Raw genomic sequence first — 21,812 nt, forward strand, 5'->3', positions numbered from 1 at the left:
TTACTATATTATATATACAAATGTACCAATAATATAAATTACACATTCATTTAAAGGGACAATAACACTCTATAGCTGGCTTAAAAGCTCCAGAAAATAAAAAAATATCTCAATCTAAGTACTAGATGTTTAAGTGTCCTACCTGTTGTGTAAATTATCCATTACATCCTATTTTACTTGTCCAGAGGGTTCGAAAATATTTTTAAATCGAAGTTTCATTTGAAATTAAGGTTTACGTTAGATGTTTCAAACCATTATGTTGAATTTTTCAAAATTTTTTAATAAGGTGTGTTAAGATGAAATTTGTATCATCAATTAATTGAAATATTCTAAAATAGTACAATTTGTTGACCAGAATAAAGATTGGGACATATTATTCAGTTACAACAAGAGTGGTATTGAGCCTTTAAGTATAGCCACCCAGGGGTGCCGGAACGGAGTGAGGGCCAGGGTACCAAAAGATAGTAGGGGGGTCCGGGGCTGGGGGGTTCTCTCCCCCCGGCTTCTAGAAAATTTTGAAATTTGTCAATTCCGAGAACGCTGTTTAGAGCGCCTCAAGCATTCCAAATTCCAACATAAAACCCTTTAAAATACATGATAATGAAAGGGACAAAAGCCTGATTATTCACAATTTTCATATCATGAGCAATTCATCTCATAAAAAAATTCTTTTTAATTTTGACTTTCAATACATCAATCTTCATCAAGAAAATAGAATAAGCTTTTTGAAAGAGACAGCAGATTTAGAGACACCAGTGGCGGATTAAGCTCCACCAAGGCCTGAGGCGGCAGTTGCTGGAGGGCCTATTTAGTTTTTAAAGTTAGAGCCAAGGTAGTTGCTAACATTAAAGACGTAATGTAACTTTATATGCCCATAAATGACGTCACATGGATACAATATAATAAGCAAGACATAACCGAAAACTTACAAGGATTTAACATACATTGTAGGCCTACGGTTAAAAAATAAGATCAGATCTCCAAACAATAGGGCCTATTTAAAATGGCGTGGGCCTAATTAATTTCGGGTCAGGGCCTATGTTGATTCCCGTTGGGCCTAAACCCCACCCCCCTAACATTCATTGTCTATGCGTTTTTAATCATATCAGACAAGTCTAAAAAATTTTTTTTTACAAAATCTTTGGGCCTGAGGCTGCAGCCTCATCAGCCTCACTGATAATCCGCTACTGAGAGACATGATTCTTGCAAGAGCTCATATTCAGGAGCAAGTGTTCATGAGACACTATAATGAGACTATAATCGACCGAAATAATTAATGCGCTGATCAGATTTCACAATAAATTCAGATAATATTTTCACAATGTCTATTTCGTCCATTCTCAACTTGTGAATTTTTGCAAATAGTTGATTGACCACTTATAGACATCTGGCCAAGGCATGCACTTATAGCTGATAATGAGAATGCAAGAGCCGGTTCACAACCGACCAGAGAGCAATTACATATCTATAATTTAAAAATGAATAGACTAGTAAAAAGGTTGAAAACTTTCATCATTAGGGCATGGGTATACATATATACCCCAGAAAAGGGCAGGGTACCGTTTGTATACCCTGGTACCTGGGTTCCGGCGCCCCTGAGTATACATGTAGCCCAATTTTACCATTTGATAAAGTAAAACATATCTTACAAGACAACACAAAAGTAATAAGTAATGGATGATTCACAAACAATAAAAAAATAATAAAAAAACCAACAAGTTGAATGGACTGAGCGGGCGTAAAAGACTGTCGTTCAGTTTGGTCTGTTCATGTATTCCATCGAATATAATTGATTTGAAATTACAAAGCAGAAATTATATTACCTAGTATAATGTGTATATATACACAAACTATTGACAAACAGGATGTCAACTCACTGCACCCATGATATTTTACAACAAAGATTGTTTATTTCTTAATAGGAAATGACTATTGATACTAATTGATCTTTACGTCAATTGGATTGAAATACAGATCTTACTTATTTTTATAGTTCAAATTTCGTTTTATTTGCCTTGACTAATTGTGACATAAAATGGGGTTTAACCTCTGAATTACATAAAATACAGAAGGAACTCCCTAACTAACCATGACCGACTATCCAAGATCTATAAAATGACAAACAAATTATCATGTATATATGCAATGTAGTGACTATATGCTGACGTCTATATTGATGTCATAAAGTCAGTATGTGGGAAGTAATATAAGCTACTGTTTAAGTTACATCTTATTCAAATTCTAAGTACCAGTAAAACTGGTCTGATACATGTTACAGCTTCCTGGTATATACATGTCAAATTAGTCATTTATCGAGGGGGATATGGGACAACATAAAATGATTGGAAAGAATGCAGTTTTCAGTTCCACAATTGTTTCAAGTATTAAAGAAAATGATATCTATTCCGTCATTCCAGGTCACCATCCAAACTTTTATGGAAGTCTGGTAATTTAGAGACACACCTGTGACACAATCAAATTGTATTTAGTCCATCACAAGGCTATTCTCGATTTGTTGATTGTCAGAACTATTTTTTATTTGTCTGTATTACTCATAGCGATCTTTTAGAATATTCATACATTTTATAGAGGGCTTAAAGTTTTACAACAGTTTGTTGAAGCGTGGTGAATATTCATGAGCCACAGGACCACACTGAACAGCAGTGAATTTTCGCTAGGCCGCTACAATCACTGATAAGGATGACATCGATGTGACTTAATGAGTCCCAAATATTAACTTTTTTCTTCCGTCAAATTAAATTCTAAAACATTTTTATCATTTATTAGAAAAATAAATAAAGACATTTGAATGGTTTGTAGGTAAAAATCATTTCCTATATAGTGTAAATAGGTATTAAAATAAGTAAAATTCACCATTTAGCCCGAATCAGTAACGTCTTATGTAAACAATGCACGCGCTATTGAGCCAATGATTGATGCCGCGTGATGTGACGTCACGTGTCGAAACAGTCATCTGTAACAGAGATATGAAAAGATCTCTGTGAAACAGATTGCCACAGGACAACAAAATGCCATTTCACAGTTTGTTGGGTTATGAATGAATTTGTGTTCGGCACAAATATTCAAATATTCTCTCATTGAATATAATATTCGAATATTCTCTCATTGAATATAATATTCATATATTCTCTCATTGAATATTCTCTAATTGAATATAATATTCGAATATTCTCTCATTGAATATGATATACAAATATTCGCTCATTGAATATAATATTCGAATATTCGCTCATTGAATATAATATTCGAAATAGCAATCACCATATACGAATATTTCGAATATCTACAATATCTACATTCTTTATTCTATTTGCTCTCTAATATTAAATAAAGGCGACTTTCCTTGCCACATTTACATTCAAAGCTTACTTAGATTACCTAACTGCAGCTTGTAAGAGTGCTACCCCTACATAGACAGTCTTCAGAGACAGTTATTCGTTAAGTCGCTTGTTACCAACTTTAGTTAGCCAGTTAGTGCCGCGATGGAGTTGACTAATATTGCACCAAGATTCAGCCAATTACAAAGTTCTACACACAGAAAGCTACCATGTATTCAGGCAACAGCAAGAAGTATGACAGAGATTCAGTGCAGCACAAAACATAACACTGAGAAATTGATCAAGTTTGTCGCTAAGCATTATGAGCCCCTTCCTCTTGTTGACAATGACCATTGTCGAGAATTGGTAGAAGCCCTGAATCCATCTCACAATTTGCTGTCAGGTAAAACACTAAAAAAAAGAATGGAAGAAATATATGATGCCTTGCGTTCAGACATAAGTCAAATCAGGAATGACCCAAGTCAGAAGTTAGCCGCTATGACCAGAGATGTATGGACATAAGATGAACAAAATGAGTCTTGCATTAGTTTAATCGCTCATTTTGTATCACCAGTTCGGGAGATGGTGGCTAAGACTCTGGAAGTGAAACCATGTCCAGGTTCACATACCTTGGATAAACTAAAAGAGCATCTGAAGGAGACGGCAGAAGTTTGGTGTATAGATATACTTCCGCAGAATGGGGTCATACGAAAGTTTAGGTCTATGTCTACTAGTTGCGATGTCGTGGAAGGTTGAGGATTGTGTACAAATTGGCAGTTTACGTAAAAGATCCATTGGCAATTACTAAAATATAATCTTGTGCACTGTTCACATGTCAACAGAAATTTCACGTATTTCATAATTGATTAGAAATTAAATTACATTGAATATAAACCACTTGAAATATATTTATATTAAAAATTGAAAATATTCGAATAGTATTCGAATACAAATTTCAAGACCCATTGAATATTTGAATAGTATTTTTGTTCGAATATCCGAACACTAGAATGAATATATAAAAAGAATTGATTTGATTGGCCCTACATTATTAAGATTCTATTCTGTGTATAATATTTCTCTGTGTAATAACATAAATCAGGAGATGGAAAGAAAAACATTTTAGTCATCAACTAATTTGATACTTGTCAGGCATGAAGGGAAGTTAATATTGTAACTTTAGACTTACAATATAGGGTATTTACCTAAATTAAACATGAGATAAATATGTTCTACATATGTATAATATTTTCCTCATCAGACTCACAAACTATTATGGACTCTGCTATGAGTTGTCTCTACTCTACAATTACTATGCAAGGAGCCACAGTGGCTCAGTGAGTAAGATGACTTGCTAGCCTGGAAGTCGCAGGTTCGATGCCAGTGTTGACTGAGAAAGTTCATCAGGATTTTCTGGCGTAGTTTCCCCTTGTCATTGGTGCAGGACGGACGGCCCGACAAGGAATTCGATATAATAAAAGTAGGCCGTAGAGCCGCTGTCTGAGAAAAATCTCCCTCATAGCACACTCTATGACGTATGCCAGTCTTCATTAGTCCAGTCGGAGCAGAACAGTAAGACGTTAAACCCCATTTCATTTCTATCATACAAACTATCTGTAGTCCTTATCATACAAACTATTTATAGTCTCTATCATACGAACAGTAAAAAGTATCTTTATCATACAAACTATGATGGACACTGTTATTAGAGTCTCAATCATACAAACTATCATTACTTATAAGTAGTCTCTATCATACAAACTATCATGGACACTGACATAAGTACCGTAGTCTCTATTATACAAACTGTTCTGGACACCACTATCAATTGTCTCTATCATACAAACTGTCATGGATACCAATATAAGAAGTGTCTATCATGGACATTGTTAGAAGAATGTCATACAACCTATCATGGACAACAATATAATTAGTCTCTATCATACAAACTATCATAGACACTGTTATAAGTAGTCTGTACATTACAAACTATTTAAAACTTGTCTCTCAGTAGAAGTCGTCACTTCTTGACAAAATTTTACTTCATTTCAGTAACAATTCATTTTAAAACAGAAATTATATATATAACATAACACTCTGTATTGGCATGTATCTAAGAAATATTTTTTGAAAGTTGTATGTAGAAAATGTTTTACAATAATTATAACGAACACAGGAAATCCCATGTCAGTCATTTTGATGCATGCTCTTTAAGGTATGTTTCGTGTAGTCGTGATTAAGAGAACAACATCCTACAGACAGATCCTGTGCAACATTTATTGAAGATAAAACGAGTCAATGTAGTCGTCAGTCCTAATGACTGACCTGTCTTCATTAGCCCGGTTGATGCAGAAACCTCCCATTACATTTAATTTCTAAATGCCTGAAAGTTATACTGTCAATTGACTGGATAGTGCACATGTTTGTACCATATGTAAAGATATGGAGATACTGAATATGTCATTGAAGAGATAAGATATATCTAAATATATACCATGTGTTATATTATCATCATCCATCATATATTTAATGGTTGTCCTGTATGTCATTTCACCTGCTTTTACATGTATGCTATTTCATGACCTACATGTACACTGTCACATTAAACGAACAGGTGTTATAAACATGCAATAAACTTGCAATAAAATCACTTTTAAACAATTGTTTGGCAAGTGACTTTGCATGATTACTTTTAAACATCCTATAGTTTATTGATTTATACTACAAGAGTATCATAGACTACATTTTGTGCCAATCTATATGAAAACTTTGAATTCAAGTGTCACTTTTTCAGATCCCAGATCCATCCAAGGGCATAAGGTTATACATGTACTGTACTCTTGAAATACAAATCTTGAAAGGGTAATGTCGACATATATGGGATATAAAATTTGCCAATATTCAAGTTTTATATGCTACTTTTGTGGTACAAAAAAGGGACACATGGCTTTTAAAGTTGTAGATCAACTCCATAGATTTATATTCCTTTATCAAAAGATAAGTTTTTCCCCTTCACTGGATTATAGACATGGGATGTTGATTTACATATAGGAGGAGCAAGGTGTTTTCATTTGTCACACCTGATTGAATTACATGAATTCAGTCAACTCCATTAATCAACCATAAATAAGTGATCCAAGAAACTAGAGATAGTGGAGATTACTATACCTTTACATGTTTGTGCATTTACATGAAATCTCTTTATGTGGATGGTTGGATGTTAATTAATTTTTCTCACGGAAATCCAACAATAAATTTAAGCAATAAAAACACTTAATTAGAAAATCAAAGTCAGCTTTATTACCAGCACTGTAGCTATTTGATAAAACATTCATAACCATTGATTTTATAGTTTGGATAACTAGTTGATTGACAACTATTTTTTTTGGACCATCTGTGATATGATTTCAAGTCAAAATAAATACCAGTAATACATGTAGTTGTGGAATCAAGTATCTGTCTCCTTTTTTTTTTAAATCAAAGGGGTTGAGTGGTCGAATGGTCTTACAAGCACACTTTAGATCCCGTCTGTCAATTTGTCATGTTGCTTGGTTTCAATCCCAAGCTTGTACATGACCATGAGTACAGTCACCTGCCCAACCTCGTGGGTTTTCTCTGGGTCTTTCAAATTTGTTCCATGACTAAAGACCATATGCTCAAGCAAATTATTGAAACGCCAAAAGTTATCCCGATTCTTTTCAAATTGATATATGTTGTTTACATTAGTAAGATGAAGAAGCCTATTTAAATTCTGTTAATTACTTCTAGAGTTATGGCCCTTGTTTCACTTTGTTGCACCTTGTGAATGCTCTAACATCAAAAGTTATCTGCCGATCTGTATGAAATTTATATGCATCATTTAGATTAGTACAAAGGAGAATCCTATCGAATTTCAGCAATTTCCAACAACAAAAACTATATGATCCTATGAAATTGTCTTGTAAATGCCCCCAATTACCTACAAAAGAATAAATATGTGACAACCCTAATTGACCACTTGGACGATTTAGCTAATGCGGGCAAATGTTTCGTTGCCAGGCAACCTATCTTTATTGAGACAACTGGTTTTAATTTACATCTATTTAATAAAATTCAACATTTTTAATTTAAGTAAAATGTTTGTATACCAACCATGTAAGATAAAATAAATCTAATCTAAATGTGTACTGACTTTGAATCTATAATGAAGCATAATCTAAATTTACTGATGTTGAATCTAAAATAATTCTAATCTAATTTGACAGATATGGATGACCATGGCATCAACAAATAAAAGCAAATATCAAGCCATGATATAAAACATGTATGTATGTTAAATAAACAACAGCAGTTCACTACATGCTGTGTTAAATCAATCGTCTAAATCTATTTTTTATTTCATTTGACACAGATGTTTATTGCAAAATACTTATTTCAATTGCAGTTTAAATACTTATGTCAGTTGCCATTAAAATACATAAATCAAAACATACTTAGGCTACATTCATATTTAGTTGCAGCAGATATAAAAGACCAGAGAAATTTTTCAATTTTTTTTTGATATTTGATTCTTTTTCATCTATTTTTTTTTAGTAGGCCCATTAGATCTAGGATCTAGATTTTCAATTTATATTAAAACATTGTTATGAGGATATGATATACACAAAATAATGTTAGTTAATTATGGTTGCTTATATCAGAAACTGAACTTAATTTGTTTCCATGGAAACACAAAACTGATTAAATACATGATATTTTGTAATTAGCTAAAGGCACAACAACTATAACAGGATGATGCGTATAAATTTTCATAAAGATATCTTGAATGGATTATGAGATAATATCCTCCATAAACAAAATCAGGACAAATGAAGCATATTTCGATATCCCTCTTGTGACTTGGTTTGATAAGGAAATATAAACTATTTGTGTAATAAAGTGACTAATGTATTCAATCACAAACACTCCCTCCTTCAATGGGTATTCTAGCTACAGATAAAGGGGCATAATTTAAAGGTGACGGCATTGTTTTCCTGTACATTAATTATGAACTGGTGTGTTGACAAACTTTTGTTTTTGTTGTTGATATGGAATTTAATCCCAATACTCGAAATACGGTCCTCTTACCATCGATAAGGTCATGTGGAACCCTATTTTTACTAGCAACGCCTTGTGGGAATTCCTTTAGTGAGGACGCCCATTGTTTATACAGCCTTTAGTCACTGACAGAGTAAAAAATGTCAAAATTATATGGAATACAAGTTACTGGTACTTGAATATGTTTCCATGTGGGTTCTCTCATCTTTATCATTTGTTTAACAAGAGAACTCTTTTCATGTTTTACTTCTTTGATAGTTTAAGTAATTTATCGTGGTTAGAATTTAAAAGAATATACAAATACTCTGTGTATTTGAGAACAAAGTTGTTTTACCAGGATTACGAAACACTCCTTCAGGGTTAATTACATGTCATCTACACAAAACTTATTTACAGTATGGTTGGGAGTCACAGTGACTCAGTGAGTAAGGGACAGAATGTTCGTGCATGGTCGTTTTCCCCTTGTTAGTGGTGCTGAACGGAGGGACTGGTATGGAACTACTTCTGGTCTTCCCGTGTTCACGTTGGCGTGCACATAAAAGAATCCTTGACAGTTGGAATTCAGTTGTTGTATGGTCAAAATTTCCATCATAGCACATTGTTTGGCGTATGCCCGATTGAGGCAGAAAAGTAGGACCACAAACTCCCATTTTGTTCATTCATTTAGTCCTGCTGATGAAATGCGAAAAATAAAATTAACAGGTATGAAATGATCTGCCCAGGTTAAATTAATTAAATTAATTTCTAGTAACGAAGGTCAAGATTATGGAAACACAAAGGGGTATTTGACAGGGAGCTAGAATGTTCAAACTTGGTGTAGGTGTTTATTAGGGGAATGCCTTGATGGATTTCAAAGATGAGCATTTTCTGCTTAGGGTTATCAGAGACAAGCAATTTGATTGGTTGATGCTTTGGGACACGATAACCTCAGTTCAATTTAGGTATGAGTATTCTCGGCTCAGGGTAAGCTGCGCGATAAGCAATTTGATTGGTCAAGACTTTGGAGTTCGACAGCTTTGATTCTAATTGAGTGATAGTGGTGTAACTTTGTGTATAGTTTCATTACATCAATACCTTGACTAAGTTCGATGATGAACATTTTCTGCTTAGGCTGAGTAGATACTTCAATCTGATTGGTTGAGACTTTGCAATCTAACAACTCTCCTTCTAATAGAGGTAGAATGTTCAAACTTGGTGTAGGTGTATATTAGGTGAGTGCCTTGACAGTTCGATCATGTGCACTTTCCACTTAGGCTAAGCAAGAGATAAGCAATTTGATTAGTTGAGTCTTTGGAACACGATAACTTTGGCTCTAATTGAGAGTGATGAAACTCAAGAGTATAAATTTATTATATCATTGATGATGAGAATTTTCTGCTTAGGCTAACTAATGATAAGCAATTTTAATTTAGTTAGAATGTTTAAACTTGATGGAGATGTTCATTAGGTGATTATCTGGATGAATGATTAACATTTCCCGCTAAAGCTAAGCAAGACTAAGCAATTTCATAGATCGGTGCTTTGGGACCAGATAACTTTGATTCTAACTGATGGAGAGTGATGAAACTAAAGGTATAGTTTCACTACCAGGTACTTCAAAACCTTGACTGCGTTTGATCATGAACATTTTATGCTTAGATTAAAGGGGCATTATGGCAGATTAGATAAAGATTTGACAGTTCTTGCTACAATAGTTAAAAAAAGGTAACGTAAATAGAATAAGCTGAAAATTTCAGTCCAAATGCTCCACTCTGAACCGAGATATTAGCTTTTGATTTTTTGGCTAACCTTGATCATCATTACTTAAGTCGGAACGATAAAAGACAAAGTCTTGTTTATCCATTTTTACATTTAATTATTTTTAAAAAAAATGTATTCCAATCCGCTAAATATCGCAGGCTAGTGATGGCATCTAGTGTTGGTTAATTTAATTAATGTCTAATTAATAATTTAGATAACATTTCTGGATAAGTTAATTAATGTTTAATTACTAATTTAGATAACATTTCAGGCCTAAAGAAAGACATGCAATAGGCAGATTTAGCTTTTGCATAATGTATGTTTAAGTATAGATAATCAGTTTGATTGCTCGATACTTTTCAAAAAGATAAATGTTGCAATTAATTAATATGTGTCATCTATTTATTTTTGGATTTCGGCAGGGGACATCAACCTCACAGTTGGCTTGGGTTTTTTTTATGCAAAACTGCTATATTGATATATACTGTCACAAATATTACAACTTAGCAATTTATATTCATGCACATCCATTTACAAATAAATCATTTAATTTGATAATAAAGTTTAGTCATGTAGTGATATAAATCTAGATTCACTGTTCTGGTATAAATACATACTGTCTGGTTGTCACCAACTGAATCAAAACTGATAATAGATTACTGTTCAAATCAAATATTGTTTCACCTCATGTTGTGATACTAAATTATTTCTCAGATAAAATTAGCAATCAAATATTGCTTTAACACCTTCAATTATCAGTAATTGGAATTATGCTAACGTCTCATTTGACACGCGGTGGCTCAGTGTTAAAGAAGCTGACTCGCTTACCTGGAGGGGCAATTTATAGTCAATCGGATGGGACAAAAAAAACAAGTTCCCATGTACCCATGTAAAAGAACCCTTGGCAGTTGGAATTCGATATAAGAGTACCGCCACTGTCTGGGAAAAATTCCCCTCATTGCACACTGTATGGCATATCTCCGTCTTCATTAGCCCAGTTGGAGCAGAAGAGTAGGACGTTAACCCTATTTCAATTGATTTCATTTCATTTGAAATTTTTAAAAACAATACAACAAAAAACCTGAGGTATATGATTAGCAGATGAGGTGTAAATATGTAAAGAATAGCATATGATCTTCATCTTATTGCATTTTGGACCAGGAAGCCTGCATATGATTTTGATCTTTATCTTATTGAGATTAGGACCAGGAAGTATGCATATGCTCTTTATCTTATTGAGATTTGTATGCATATGCTCTTTATCTATTCATGCCTGTTATAAACATTGACAGGGTTTGGGTTAAAAGTGACAGTTTGCATGATATTTTAAGTCTGACTGTTTCCCTAGTTTTTATTTAATTGTTCTGATGGCTCATTAATTGTTTGTACAGAGAAATATGTATAGTTACACTCTCAATGTATACACTTAGGTACACAAATACAAGAGCTTTGGTATAATTACCATATAAAGCTTACTACACTCAAGTTTTCTTAAAAAAGGGATTTGCATAATGTTTTTTAAGTTCAAGCCATAGAAGCCCCATTGTAATGACATACACAAATATTGGAGATAAGGAATCATCATATCAGTTGATCAGAATTATATTAAAACTTTGTTTTGTATACTGCATTTATTTTCCATGGGAGTTTACAAATAACTGTATACACACAGTGATATCGTGCGTCCATAGTTTTCTAATAATTGGATAATTCCTACGAACTAGATTGTGTTTTTGGATTCACACCACTATTAAATTCCACCATCTTAGTAGCAACTTATGAAGTTCCTTTTATTAGTAGTCTTTCTCTCTCTTTCCCTTTTGTCCTCTTTTGTATAGTCATTTTTGTTACTTTTTGGTCAAGAATCGAAGAAGAGTGTTTGAATTGACATTTTCATGGTCTAGATTTGGAAGAATAACAGAGTTAACACATTGGTTACTGTGATATTTACATCGGACAGTTACATGTTTATACATGTAGTTTACTATTTTAAGTTTGTATATCCAAAGTTTCACTGGTCAATCTTATACAACCTTTCTAGCAAAGACATGGCTAGTTTTTGCTCCGGGGAGGGGGGGGGGGACTTGGATGGTCGAATGGTTAGCACGTGCGTGCTGTATCATAAGGCCTGTCATTGAGTCAACTGGAGTGGTTTCGATTCCCCGGTTTCCTCCCACTGCTAAAGTCCCCTACGCGCAAGCGAATTATTGAAATAAAATTAAACCATATGTTAGTCTCGAAATGACCTAGTTTGAGTCGAGTGGACGTCAAACCCAATTTCTCTCTCTCTCTTTCTCTCTCTCTCTAGTTTTTGCTCCGTCTGTGTGATACATGTAGAAACTAGAAAGCATTCAATCAAGCGACAAGTTTTGGAAAAAGTGGGACCTGGGCAAAGAGACTAGAATTAACATTAAAGTCAATGGGAATATTAATGTGTGCTTGCCGCCTATTTTGGTATAAAAGATTTGAAGCAAACATTTCGCTTGTCTTTAAACATAGGCCTACATAAAATTTGTAGTTATTACCTCATAAATGAGTAGACCCAGTTGTTTGTAGGAGAGTGTAGTACATGTTAAGTGAGCTGTGATATTAATGGAATATTGTATTACCACTAGATATAATCCTTGTATATATATGTTTTATTAGCTAAAAGCTTCTGTAATATGGTTATATGATACAATCACATCACTAGGCTTCTCTAATGGAAAAAGCTAATAAAAATTAATACATTTGTTGAATGACAATCAAAAATACAATCATTGTCAATTGGAATTGGAGTAGTATTGAAGAATGTTCTTTTGTTTTTGATGAAATTGAGGAATGGATTCATATAATAGTAAGTGCAGGAAAACCACACTACACACACAAAAAAAACTGATTAGACAAACCTGCGGACAAGACTTTGCGAGAAATAAACAACAAATATCAAATAAAGTGACTGGATCTGGGGGCCAGACGTAAGCGTGCATGGCGCTGTACAGTCTGGGGCCTGTAATAATATATGTTTCACTTAAACTGAAAAAAAGTATTGATTTACAAGAAAGATATAATGTAAAAGGACAAAGTGACACAATGCATATCCCCACAGAGGAATTTTCTTTTCACTGACTCCGCTAACCCAATGATGAATTTGCCATATTGTCTGGATGTCATTCTGGGATGGAGGTTGAGCCACATGAATGGTGTTATATCTTTACTGGAAACCTCACTTAACCCTTTCAATGCTAGACGTAAATCCACTGCCTGTGCTAGACCCTTTTTTGAGGAAAAAAGGGAGGTTGGAACTGAATGCCAAGCAGTACTTATGGAAGCTTTTATGAAAAATCTTTTTGTCTGTTGGGATGGGCATGAGGTTGGGCTAAGAGGAAAAAATAGAATTTTGGAAATTTGCATAATAATGTAGTCACGTGACGTCATGGCGGCCATTTTGGATTTCTCATTTCACACTAAAGCTAACACGAAAACGAATTTTTCTCCATGAAATACTTAAAAGATATTGTTTTTTTTACTGGATTTTGATAAAGATATATAAAATGAACAAAAATATCAATAGCAGCCATGAGCAATGCCGCCGCGAACACGCGCATCACGTCTCCCGCTGCCATGACCACGTGCGGATTGCAATACCTTGTTTTTACTTTCACTTTCACTTTCATCCCCAAGTCCCATATCATTATCAATATAGTCAGTCAATAGATCTACACGTTCGGGAATCAGGAATTACCTACGTATTTTACGATCCAGCAGGCCAGCATTATTATCAACATCAGAATTATTGTCAGAATCTACTGCAGACACAGGGCTATCGTGTTCACATTGGGCTTGTTCATCATGCACGGGAGACATAGCTAGCCATGGGCGGAACGTCGCGCAACAAATCACACACTTCATAATACCAATCACTGTCCTGACTACTATCATTATCAAGTAACTGGAAACGAATTATGTGTATCACCCGCCTCGAAATTGTCCACATGTTGGTCAGCAAGACGTCATTCACGACTTCGTCGAGAGTGCATCGTCTACGTTGTCTCAATGCACTCCGCCATTTTACGGTTGCTGCTTTGAAACACGTGGAAATATGTTCTAGTGTATAGAAAATACAATAGATGGCACTTGCAGTTACGGTACTAATTTTAGCGAGGGCTTTACTGAGTACACGGTAATACCGGGTACGGGCATTTTACCGACATTTTATAATACCCGGTACTACCGGGTATACGCAGTGAAAGGGTTAATATTGCACAACTGTTTGCCAAGTGCATACCCACTTTCAAAATGTCTGTACACTTGAAATAAAACCCATTCATTAAATTCTAATATTTTATTATAAAATAAAAGATTTATTCTTCCAACCAAGAAAGTATAAGCCAAGAAAGTTATAAATGTTAAAAATTTTATTGTCTTTGATCAATAAGAACATTTTGGTTATACATGTTTATTTATAATGACACATTGTGTTTACCTGTCCTTGTCATGTCTTTTGACAACTATCGTGTTGTACTACAAGGTGAAACTTGTTTTAGTCTATGACACCTAATATATCATTGTGTCGTTTGGTTTGATACCATGTGCCAGGTATTAAGTAGTTACAAATTTGTGTCCATTGTCTGAAGACATATAGAAACATGGTGTGAGTCATGCTGTTTTTTATTAGTAATTAAAAAGATTTATAGTTCATTGTCTGGGGAGGTAATACAAGGTGACCAATTATTCCTGATTACAGTTATAATACTTGTTTAAAAAATACAAAGACATTGTACAGTTTTATTTGCCCACTTTCTGAATAACATCCCTTTTATTCTGACATCACAGTGTTGGCCAAAAACGTTCCTCAGGATTTCACTGCGTCATTGACTCATCGTAGCAGGAAGGAGGGCCAAGCAAGGAAAAACATCCAGTTGTTCAAATGAGCTGAAAATCCAAAGTTCACCGGTTCACTTGAAAGACCCCTTAAAAAGTTGAAATTTTATGAACAGAAGGCGGAGACGACACTGTCTGGGTAAAATTGTTTTCATAACACACAGCCTGTTATACTAGTTTTCATTAGCCTGATTCGTGTAGAAATAAAAGTTAAGCCTGATTTCATTTTATTCTGGACAATCAATATCGAAAATTATCTATACAATATACAACAACCTATTATATGGTGTGTTTAGGTTTGTTTTGTATAAATAGGAGTATTATCTATAGGAACGTAATCCTAATGATAATGGATGATATATATAGCAATCTGGTAATGAGTTACAAGATAAGATGTTGTTAATGGTCCTACAAACATGTAAATCATGATTCACTGCCTGATTTTCATATCAGTTATATTCATTTATGTATCAAGTCATACATATTCATGTAACACCTTTAAATAGGACAAAATTAAAATGGGGCCCTCCTATAAAATTGTCCTCATGATTCACCCTTACAAAGCAGCAACTGTGATTGAGGAACTATTTATTGTACTATAATTGCTGAGATACATATGACATAACTTGATCTCTTCACAGGTTAAAAAATTATTTAGCAATGCTTTGGGAGATGGTGGATTGAGGTAGAATACACAAATAATGTACATTTTATTAATTCTTCATGTGTGATTTATTGAAATAAAATTTGATACATATGTTAGTCCCAAAATGACCTAGTTTGTGTCAAATGGAGGTTAATCTCTCTCTCTCTCTCTCTCTCTGTGTACAGAATCTTATCTATCCAAGGGATTTGCTGAAACTTTATGAAATCTAAATTGAAAATCCTAGATACAACTTTTTGATCAGTCTGGACTTAAACTATATATAACCAAATCATGTTTGAATCATGATTATTTTTTTAAAAAGAGAGTTGTAACTGCTACAGGCTACATATTTGATATAAATTTAATGATTATTTCTGCTCTCATTTGGTGGTATTTTAAATTAGGCCTGTCTATACACGTTACATTTTAGACTTCTATCTGACAACCACCCAATATTTTGTAGTATATGCACCACGGATATGCCAGTGATATTAACATGTGTACTCGTCAGTTTTGACCCAAGTATGACCTCTGCACACATGTACATAATAAAAGTTTTGGCAAAAATGGTATAAATAGCCTATAAATTGATATTAAGATTAAAGCCATGAGGGGCCATATTCTGGTAAAGTGCTGGGCCCTGTTTCACGAAATTTTAACTAAAGATAAAATCTTTTAGTAGATACTTCAATTTTGATTGGCTAAGCACTAAAATCAATCTAATATTATCCAATCAAATTACTAAAATCTGGATTTTATCTTAGTTAAAATTTCGTGAAACAGGCCCCTGTCCTTCACAACTCCTTCTAGTTGTACATATCCTATAATTAACAATTTTTGACAAATTGAAGGGGTTTAAAGGAATAGGCTTTGTCCTTCAGATATATAGTCACATACATGTCTCATGAAATATAGGCTTGCGACTATTATGTATATAATTATACATATCAAATAGGGTGCCCCACCATCAATAAATATCTCCAAATATCTCCAAATATTTCAACAATTATACCACAATAAGTATATATATAACAAGTCTTAACTTACACCTCACATTTATAGTCCCTAACTAAACGGTTGTGTTGTATTTAACAAGTTATAACCATTTCAAATAATTAAAAAAATTAGACTGAAAAAGTTGTCAAGCTGCCGTCATTGAATCCAGTCATTATTTAGTGCAAAATAAATTATCTGCCTTAATATGAAATTAGTCGCTCTTAACCAATCTACTACCGTTCTCCGACCGATTGACAGGCCAGGATAATCAAGACTATTTTCTACGAAATATTACAGAAAGCTAGATCAATAAATCTAATTTAGAAATATGCATGTTAGGCAACTCAGCGATTGTTTTGAAAACCGTGTAAAAACAAAAGGAAGGTACTACTAGTATGCTATTCTTGCCGAACGAAGGAGCTTCAGATATATTAATTTTACTAAAAGCTGGTGTAACAACAAATCAGAATTATTATTGTTATTCAGAATCGATAACAATAGATTTTTTATGGTTTTAATAGGCGATGGATGTGTTGAAAATTTCACGTGTGATAGCTATTTATAGCATCATTGACTATACTGACTATAAATACCGCCCAGTATTCTCGCACTGCATGACTCGCCAGAAATCAGTTCGGGACTAGTCACTGAAGCGTGTACTTTCACTGTGGCATGTACAACTTTTAATTTTGGCTGTGTGGGGCACCCTACATTAAAGTAAATAATCTGTACACATGACATTTAAATGGTATCAATCTTTTTTTGTTGGTAGGCCTAACCAAAATAAAAGATGTTCTCCTTTTAAATTTATAACAGGTCCCTCTCAATCAAAAGGATAATAAAAGTGTTTCGTCAATATTTTAAAACATTGTATGTAATGATTTTAAATATACTGAATCAATTTGTACAAAAAAACATGGTTAAAAGTGTATATGTTACAGTCAACCTGTGTAATCGGTCATTTCACGTAATGACTAAATAAATCAGTCATTTCGCGAAGAGCCTGTGAGCACCAAGCAATACGTGTAATGACTGAAAAATCCAGACATTACACGAAATGACTAAAATTCCTACCTTCTTTTTACACTTAATGCCTGATTGCAGATTTTGCAAATCAGGCAATATATGTAGGCCTAACACATAAAAGGACAATGTTGTCATTGTCTGATGGACACATCTGTTCATTTTAAAGGTTATAGAGGTCACAATTATTATCCGATTAAAAAAACCGTTTGGATATATCACCGTTACACTGTAATTTTGCCTGAGTTTGAATTTCATGAAAATTGGACCAAAACTGCCCGACAAAATGGCCGCCCCTCGATTTTAGCTTGTATATCCTCTAGAGGTCAGAATTTTGTGAAAATCGGGCCAAAACTGCGCGAGAGAGAGAGAGAGAGAGATAGAGATGGGGTTTAACGTCCACTCAACACAAACTAGGTCATTTCGGGACTAACATATGGTTCAATTTTATTTTAATAATTCGCTTGCGCGAAGGGGTCTTTAGCAGTGGGAGGAAACCGAAGGACCTGAAGTAAACCCACGATGAAACATGTAATACATGTTTATAACCCAAAGATATTGGTTACTTTTGATATTCGCGCATATCGGATCGTAACTTCCTGAATTATGGCCCTTGATTGAACCAAAAATCACGTTTTTAGCTTGTGGCCCCTGTAGAGGTCACAATTTTTATCCGATTTAAAAAAAAAACGTGTGAATATATCACCATTACACACTAAGATCTTGATTCCTTTTAAAAATCACGGATACCGAACTTCACTTTCTGGATTATGGCCCCTGATTATTCGAAAAAAATCGCATTTTTTCCGATTTTAAAAACCATTTAAATACATCACCATCCAACAATAAAGAAGGCTAAATTCGAATTTCGGGAAAAGTGAAATGAAACTGCCCGACAAAATGTCCGCTCTTTGTACGCAAATTGTGTAGAAGTGTGTAATACATATTAAAACATATCTTTATATCCCAAAGATCTCGGTCCCTTTCGATATTTGCACATTTCAGGCCATAACTTTCTGGATTATTGCCTCCGATTGTACAAAAAATTGCGTTTTTCGTCCCATCAGAACGACTAGACAGCTTTCCTTGTCAGCCTCTCCGTCCTGCATCACTGACAAGGGAGAACCACGCCGGAAAATCTGGATGAACTTTCTCGGCCAATCAAATTCAATGTACATGTATAACAACTTCATAGAAGTTAGTATTTACAAGAAACTGAAGACAGTGAGACAACTAACTCAGTAACTGTGCAGTCTGTTCACAAAACTTGATTAAAGACAAACAGACAACTATAGAATTTACTACAGAAAACACTATAGCTTAAAACTGTAGGAAAAATTATGAGATTTGCACTACAGAATATTTCTGGTCATTATTTCCTTCAGACCCCCAAAATTAAGTAGAACACTATAGAATTTCATCCTATAGTAATTGGAATAGCTCCCCCAATGCCCAACACTCTAGAATAGAAACTTACACTGGTTATCAATGATGCAGGTTTCAAGGGACGAATAGATGCAAATGTTTCAAAAACAATATCAAAATCAAAATGCTTCAACCGCTGTCATAGCAGTATGTTATGCAAAAACATGCGACTTTAGAGATGAACCAGTCAGAATTTTTGAAATAAAATGAGATTTGACAACTATATGCATATTTTTCTGCAATGTATGATTTAACGTTTGATTTGATGTCCAAAAATGGTTTACAGTGTATTTTTATAGGTTTAACAGCCGACCATGATTTTTAGTCATTTCGTGTATTGACTGGAATTTTTAGTCATTGCACGTATTGCCTGATGCTCACAGGCATTTCACGTAATGACTGATTCGTTTAGTCATTACATGAAATGACTGGTTACACAAATTGACTGTAACATATATACCGGTACACTTTATAGACTGTCACTGTCAATGGTTTGTCAACAACATTTGATTATACTGCCAATTAATTTAAATATTGACATTCCATTTAGTACTAGTAAACATTAGCATGTTTAACTTTCTCTGTTCATGAGAACCTGGTAATGAGTCTTATTAAAACAAAATATAGTCCCAATGTTTGATAATCCCATAGTCTTATTAAAATCCAAGAAATAGTTTACTTCTCACACAGTTTGGCTTTGAACCTGCTTTTATAAACAATCCATTTTTGGCCTTCAGGCAGTGGTCCAAATGACCTATGCCATCACTTCTGTCCGTAGTCCTTCTTCCGTTAATCTGTTTGTCCGATTAGTCATTTATGACTTCAGCTACAAAGAAATTATTCATATGTTGATAACCTGACCTTACCCACTGATGGGTGATTAAACCCACCGCTGCTCTTGTTTGTAGATTGATAATTTAATTAGCTTGATTAATATATTTTCTTTTTTTTTCAGATTTAACATTATTAATTCAAGGAAATTTTGATAGTTCCCAAATAACTGAAGATTGGAGAGAAGTAAGTAGAATTTACACATTAGTCAAAAGGTGAAGTGTGTTTTAACTTTCTAAATCCAAAAATTATTTTTTTTTATGAAAATCTGAACAAGGACTAGAAAATAAGCATAGCTAATATAAACTCATCAACTAGATCATATTTTTGAAGCAATGGTTACAAGCATTGTCATCTCATTAGCCATTGCTATACTGTGGTAAAGTGGTATTTATGATTAGTTATCTTCGCTTTGGTTGTGTTCCTGCATCTAGTTTGAAGGAATGAAATGTGGTTTAACATCCTACTTTTCTGCACCTACTGGGCAAATGAACATGGCCATACACCATATTGTGTGCTATGAGGGAAATTTTGTCTGGACATCAATGGCATTCCAGCTGTCATGGGTTTTTATATGCACATAACAATGTGTATACAGCACCTTAGTTCTTAGTGCATCTATAGACTTTCTCAAGAAACTTCAGCCCTTGTCCACTGCGTATGCCTTAAAATTTCAACAATGTCTCTATCCCACTGCATCTCAGATTCAAATGACCAATACATTCCCAAAAACCAAACAACTTCGGTGCTTGTTTAAATAATTTAGAAGAGTTAATCAAAAACAAAACAGAATGTATCAATTCAGTTTTAAGTACCGGTATGTTGATTTGGTGAACCAGTAAAAACAATTGCCCATTATTGCTATCAAATGTGGCTTTGGCTAATAATGCTTGTTACCACTGCTTTAAGAATATGCTGTATATAGATATCAAGTAGCTTGTTTGATATATTGTTTTAGATTTAAAATATTGATGATATTGATGAATCAGAGGGTGTTATTTGATACGATAATGTTTAATTATTAATATAGATAGGTGTAAGGTACATGATCATAATCTTACAATCAATAACTCAATTCTTGCTTCTAATTAAAGTAACTTAGCCTACAATATCCTACATATACTTGTATGAATTGTACCTGTATTGCTAATGCTTTAGGCCACATCAATTAAAATTTTTGTTCTTCAAGAACAACTATTTAAAAAATTATGGCCTCATTTCTTTGGGAAGAAAAATGATTTAAAAACAAAAGTTACTTGGTTATTCTTCTCAATTTTTTTATTTTTATCAAGACCATGAAGAATTTTTATCAAGACCATGAAGAACTAACAATAAAATTACTTTGGCCTTAATAGTTGATTAAATAATATCTTCAATTTGCTGTCACTGATACTTCAAATAAAATATAGTTGAACTAGTGGATAAATTATATTGATGGATCACTTTTTATACACCCACATTGAAATGTGCTTGTATATTGTCATCATCCCTGTCTCCCAACCTTGTTGTCATTTGTGGTCCACAAATGAGGCCTAAAAACCATTACAAATTAATGATGTATCTCAATTGTTGTAAACATATCTGAGAGTAGATGACGTCCAAGTTCCTATTGACTTATTATATTATTTTGTAATTTTAGGTAGCCGATTATGGCATGGGATTTTCAGTATGTCTGGTATTCGGACTCTTGTTTGCCATTTTTATGCCATTTGTTGGGTGCATCTTTTGTTGTTGTCGTTTGGCCGGAAAATGTGGTGGAAAGAGAAAAAGTAAAGATCCTAAACGTGCAAAATGCAAGAAAATTTCCTATTGTACAGTTCTCCTCATTATAAACATTTTCAGTTTGTAAGTACATTCATTGTAATATTGATACT

The 21,812-nt window shown here is 33.9% G+C and overlaps 1 protein-coding gene across 4 annotated transcripts in view; it reads left to right on the top strand.

Annotated features, from left to right (window-relative positions):
- The window catches only part of LOC126811825 (prominin-1-A), a 50,968-nt gene that overhangs the window by 598 nt on the left and 28,558 nt on the right, over window positions 1–21,812 (top strand). For all 4 annotated transcript variants that reach the window (XM_056098610.1, XM_050537750.2, XM_050537752.2 and 1 more), the window contains exons 2-3: window positions 20,063–20,124; window positions 21,578–21,783. In XM_056098610.1, coding sequence (XP_055954585.1) covers window positions 20,063–20,124; window positions 21,578–21,783 — 268 coding nt within the window. The remainder of the gene's footprint in view (window positions 1–20,062; window positions 20,125–21,577; window positions 21,784–21,812) is intronic.

This window comes from Patella vulgata, chromosome 2 (assembly GCF_932274485.2).
Source record: "Patella vulgata chromosome 2, xgPatVulg1.2, whole genome shotgun sequence".
Lineage (NCBI taxonomy): Eukaryota > Metazoa > Mollusca > Gastropoda > Patellidae > Patella > Patella vulgata.